This window comes from Dendroctonus ponderosae, unplaced genomic scaffold, assembly GCF_020466585.1.
Source record: "Dendroctonus ponderosae isolate FM_Combo_2020 unplaced genomic scaffold, Dpon_F_20191213v2 Dpon_F_20191213_3, whole genome shotgun sequence".
Classification (NCBI taxonomy): domain Eukaryota; kingdom Metazoa; phylum Arthropoda; class Insecta; order Coleoptera; family Curculionidae; genus Dendroctonus; species Dendroctonus ponderosae.
In genome coordinates this window covers 16,898,377-16,903,271 of record NW_026018508.1, presented here as the reverse complement: position 1 = coordinate 16,903,271, position 4,895 = coordinate 16,898,377, and the positions used below count along the sequence as shown (strand labels likewise).

The 4,895-nt window shown below is 47.3% G+C and overlaps 2 protein-coding genes across 3 annotated transcripts in view; one reads left to right on the top strand and one right to left on the bottom strand.

Annotated features, from left to right (window-relative positions):
* Positions 1–4,547, bottom strand: part of LOC109539822 (ATP-binding cassette sub-family C member 4) — a 6,113-nt gene extending 1,566 nt beyond the window's left edge. The window contains exons 1-17 of one of the 2 annotated variants that reach the window (XM_048664989.1): positions 4,414–4,547; positions 4,098–4,358; positions 3,970–4,041; positions 3,713–3,920; positions 3,441–3,663; positions 3,225–3,381; positions 2,932–3,145; positions 2,400–2,661; positions 2,156–2,347; positions 1,851–2,095; positions 1,484–1,798; positions 1,262–1,431; positions 1,038–1,214; positions 837–984; positions 628–778; positions 346–576; positions 130–293 (exon numbers count right to left, since the gene is read on the bottom strand). In XM_048664989.1, coding sequence (XP_048520946.1) covers positions 130–293; positions 346–576; positions 628–778; positions 837–984; positions 1,038–1,214; positions 1,262–1,431; positions 1,484–1,798; positions 1,851–2,095; positions 2,156–2,347; positions 2,400–2,661; positions 2,932–3,145; positions 3,225–3,381; positions 3,441–3,663; positions 3,713–3,920; positions 3,970–4,041; positions 4,098–4,358; positions 4,414–4,493 — 3,270 coding nt within the window. In that variant the 5' untranslated portion in view covers positions 4,494–4,547. The remainder of the gene's footprint in view (positions 1–129; positions 294–345; positions 577–627; positions 779–836; positions 985–1,037; positions 1,215–1,261; positions 1,432–1,483; positions 1,799–1,850; positions 2,096–2,155; positions 2,348–2,399; positions 2,662–2,931; positions 3,146–3,224; positions 3,382–3,440; positions 3,664–3,712; positions 3,921–3,969; positions 4,042–4,097; positions 4,359–4,413) is intronic. The other variant, XM_048664990.1, reaches the window with a different exon arrangement.
* Positions 4,546–4,895, top strand: part of LOC109533139 — a 2,488-nt gene continuing 2,138 nt past the window's right edge. The window contains exon 1 of the mRNA XM_048664992.1: positions 4,546–4,829. Coding sequence (XP_048520949.1) covers positions 4,608–4,829 — 222 coding nt within the window. The 5' untranslated portion in view covers positions 4,546–4,607. The remainder of the gene's footprint in view (positions 4,830–4,895) is intronic.

Here is a 4,895-nt window from a genome sequence, read left to right as displayed (position 1 = left end):
CGAAACGTCAGGACGAAATTCCCATAGACCACGGCTTCAAAGCCCGGAAAACATTCCTAAATGTGATTTAACCGGCCGTGAAAGCCTTCATAGTCTGATAATTTAAGCTTTGTTGGCAAAGCTCCATACTGAGTCCAAGTCGGGCTCGTGCTCGATCCGGGTGAATTCCAGGACTCTTTCAACGGAAGTCATTTGGTTCTCCAACTCTGCAGATTGCCGCATTCCCCACTGGATCAGCCCGGTTAAGCTGATGGCCTGAGTTATGATTAACCCAACGCTACTGCCCTGGAAGCCTGATAGTTTGCTCTTTTCACTTTTGCGCTTATCCAGAAATGCGAGAATTACTTCCAGGGCTGATGACACACGTGTAAGTAACCACGCCAATAAACAGCGCAGTGATCCAGTCCAGCCATAAGCTGAACGCTCTGGAAGTGTAGAGGAACATAAACCAGGCACTGCTGTGGATATCCTGCAAGTGATCGAATTCTTCCGCCAGATTCTTCTCGGCGTTGTTGATTCTGATCGTCTGCAGTCCTTGGAGCGTGGCATTTAGGTGGGCAAACACTGGGCTTCTAGCTGAAGAAGATCCAGTCGAGGTTGGGACTTTGATGCTTGATTGAAACCAACCGATGCCCTCCAAGCGCTTTACGCTCCGGCTGGTCTTCAGGTAAAACTTTCTCAGGAAGTAGAAAAGCACCATCATGAGGGAGACGGGCAGCAGAAACCATGTGTTTATGGTGCATACCACGCAAATTGATCCAACTAGAGTCAGCATGAGCTAGAAAATTGTTCGAAAATCCCAGCTGGTCTTCAAATTTGCACACTTAAATCATCACCTGAACAGTGTCAATAAACGCATTAGGGAGCAGTTCATCCACTTGCCCCAGATCCTTAGAAAACCTGTTCAGGATCCGGCCGGAGGTGTTCTGATGGAAGAAGCGCATGGCCGCTTTAATGATGCTCTCGAACATTCTGTTGTGCAGCCTGCCAAACGAGCGCAAAAATTCCAGTTGTCCATTCGAACAGTGTTTGCCCACCTGTAGGAGGCTCTCATGCAAATCGAGAAGAAATAGAGGCTTCTAAAGATGACCACCACTATGGTGGCGATCATGATTCCCGTGTAGATGTTTATGCAGGCTTGGCGATTGAAGCGGTTCCAGAATCCCGCCGCCTCTGCGCTGCCGTAATTCGCCCGCAATTCCTCCAAGTTAACCCTGTTAAAGGCCCTTTAGGGCATGCGGAAACTGAAAAAACGCCTCACCATTGACTTAGGAAGTAGTCGCCGCCACTGCCCAAAAATTGAGCGCCTAGAAACAGCCCGCACATAAGAATCAGCATCCAGCAGTTTCCTCCCGCTTTAAAGTAGGACTTGTAGTTGCCTAAGGCTACTGCTCCGGAGGTTCGCATTTCAGGAGTCATCTTAGGGCCCAACTAGAAGTGCATGATTTTCTTTCGTATGCCCCAACTGGATGCATGCAGGCACCTTCAAGCCCTCAATGTCTATGGCACTATTAAAGGCGGTACTGGTAAGGGAAATGGCCTTCAGTACTTTGTCCATTTCCTTCTCCTGTTCGGGCTGAACAGAAGAAGCCGCTATGGTGGATTCTTCTAGGAGGAGGGCAAAACTGAGCCCGCTCCTCTTGATCTCCTCGTACGTGCCCTGCACCTCGATGGTGCCTTCGTTTAAAATCAGGATTTGGTCTGCCCGCTTCAGGTACTGCAGCTGGTGCGTTACTAGAATGACCAGCTTGTCTTTGAGGTGCTGCTGCAAGCATTCTTGGAACAGTTGTTGCCCGACCTATCAGGAGAGTAACGCCAAAGTAGCACCTAACATTTCCTGCCGGACCCACCTGGATATCTACAGCAGACAGCGGATCATCCAATAAGTAGATATCAGCCTCCTTATAGATGGCTCTGGCTAGATTAATTCTGGCCCTTTGCCCGCCACTTAAGGAGGTGCCCCTTTCGCCGACAATCGTGCGATCGCCGAAGGGCAGAAGCGAAAAATCGCGTTTAAGAGCGCACACTTTTATCACCTGCATGTACTTGTCTGGATTGAACTCCTTGCCAAATAGAATGTTTTGCCTCACTGAGCCTCAAACCCATAAAAAATTGCCTCTGGTCAAGGCTGGCGGTTTAATGATATGGTCTATACCTGCAAACAACCACGGCTCTTGGGAGGCATACGATACCACTCCAGACACATGCAATTTGCCGCTGAAAAGCTTCAGTTCGCCCAGGATCAGGTTCAACAAGCAGGTTTTTCCAGATCCAACTACACCCACAATCGCCACCAACTGCCCAGAGCTCATTTGCGTATTGATGTTATCCAGGCACAACGCCTTGCCTGAAATAATCGTTTCTGGCATAATTAACTGCCTTAATTAATGTTGCCCTACCATATTTGGCGATTCCTCTGGAAATCGTGACTTGGGCTGGCGCCTCTGGACTTCTAGTGGTTCTGCTGGAAGCGTCCCTCAAAGGAAAATCAGCCGAAAATACCGAACTGGCCCTAAGGTTTAAGTCTCCTTTTTCCCTCTTGAAAGGAACGATCTGGTTTGGGTCGTAATCGGGGTTCAAAACGCTGCGGTCCCCCACAACTGCCTCATCAGTTAGCAGGAAGCGCTCTATTCGACGGATGGAAACTTGAGCTTCGGCTATCTGAAATTTGCTCCTTTAGGTCGAGATATATACAGGGTGATGCTGAAGGACTGCTCTAATAAACGAGGATCCTTTGTGGAAGTGTTCTATCATGTGCACTAATACATTTTTCATTTTTTTACACGAAAGTCATGCTTTGGACCATGAAGTCCCAAGAGAACTTTTTTGTTTGGACCTGATCAGGCAATAAAAGCGAGAAATATTTTTTGCAGCATTTTGTCTTTTGTGTATTTTTAAATCACCCTGCATATTTTGGGGGTTGTTTAATACCGCATTGAGGCCCAAGGGGAAGTAGACGGTGCAGCTGATGCGAATGATCAAATAATAGCCCCCAATGACGAAAACCTGCTCGGCGGTGATCGCATTATCCAGCCAAACGTAGCTCAGAACGGTGAGGAAAATTCCGGCCCGAGCGGTTATCATTAGGAAGGACATGGTGATGCCTCTGATGTAGGAGGTGAGCACCAACATCTTCAGTTCTTTCCTGGAAAATTTGTTCAATATTCGTTTGCGCGCAGATTTGGAACTTAAATTATGAAAAAGTACTTCAAAGAGTCACTCACTTCCTCAACCTGCTGATCACGTCGATAAAGGCATTTTCCCAGGCATACATTTTGATCACTTGCATAGCCTGGATCACCTCGTTCATGTGTCGTACTCGCTTATCCGTTCTGGAAGCGGCTTGGACGCGCAAATAAGCCGTTGCAATGCACATCAAAACTACGAGGAGGACAAGAAAACGTTTAAACGTTCCCATTGTTTAAATCCAGGAAAAGTACTTTGCAGTGGCGCAACGACAGCAACCGCAGACATTCCATAGAAAGAGGAATCGCCCATTTCCAGATAAATAAAAAAGGCGATGAGGCAGGCCTGCAGGGGGCTGATCCAGAGATAGTGCAGGAAAAGAGGCGCTTGGTCGAACCGATTCACGTCGTTCGACATGAGGTTGACGGTGTTTCCCACTGTTTCGCCCCCTAAAGCCGTCAGCTTGATCCTGAGGGCCTAGAAAAGCAGCCCGTAGATTTAGTAGGCGCAATTAGGCTAAGGCTACTTTTCTGTAGACCAATGAGCAGCAAGCTACTCGGATCTGCATGCCCACATGCAAGCCGGCCATTATATAAGGGTGGAAGATTCCCACAGTAATTAGGCTGCACATCATGATGCAAGTGGCGAAGAAAAAAGCCTCTTCTTTGGAAATGCGGCTCTGATTCTTCGAGAAGTAGAACACCGCTCTTAGTAGGTACGTAGGGGAGAACTGCCTAAGAAACCATGTAAATGTGGCAGGAAAATGGGGCAAAACACACTCACTTTTCCGAGCTTTTTAAATTCTTGGGGTTAAAATAGCGGATGAACAGTCCTATGAATATCGGCTGCGGAAGTCTGGAAACTAGCTAGTAAAAAATGGAGAAAATCAGGCAGCATAAGCTGTCGGCTACCTGACGCAAACCTCCATTACAAACAGCAAAAACCCATAGAAAATCAGATCCCATTTGAAGGTTTTAATAATGACCCTCGTCAAGCTGGGGTTTTTCGTTTTCTTGGCCGAATTCTGCACCTCTTTGGTCCAATTTCGAGCCAACTTCTCGCCCAGAATGGACGACTTGTGCTCCTCCAACGGCTCAGTGAGATCAAACTCGTCCAAATCGCGCTTTCTCCCAATCATGAACGTCTTCAGCGCATACCTAAGAGTTTGCGACCTTTTTCGAATTACCTCAGCCTCACACTCTGTTAATCTTCGCATTGCAACTTTACCAAAACGTGATGGTCGATAGAAAATTGGCGTTTTTCTTCGGGTTTTTCGGCCGATCGAATTCCTCTGATCTTGACCGCATAGCTAATGACACTCGGACACTATTTTCCCGTGCAACACGAGCGTGTTCACCTGGTGGATTGTTGAGTGTTTCTATGAAAATTAGGCGCGCGAATGTCAGCAACGTCCGAAATCAATGAACCCGGACTCTGCCTCGAAATCAGAAAAATTCTTTTGTGGATGTTGCGCCAAGCAGGAGGAGTTCAACAGCGACGACGTGATCTTTGATTATTTCGGCAAGGAGTTTTCCGAGTATGAGTATGTGATTGAAAATTTGGCCATCCGACCCGCTCCGAAGAAGCTTTTGGACTTGGTTCCGGTGCATTCTACCAACATTTCCAGCAAAATCAGCTCGCAAGTAAGTTCCCAAGATGTTTCTGAACCCAAAATATCTACTTGTTAAATGAAGAATACACTTAGAAGC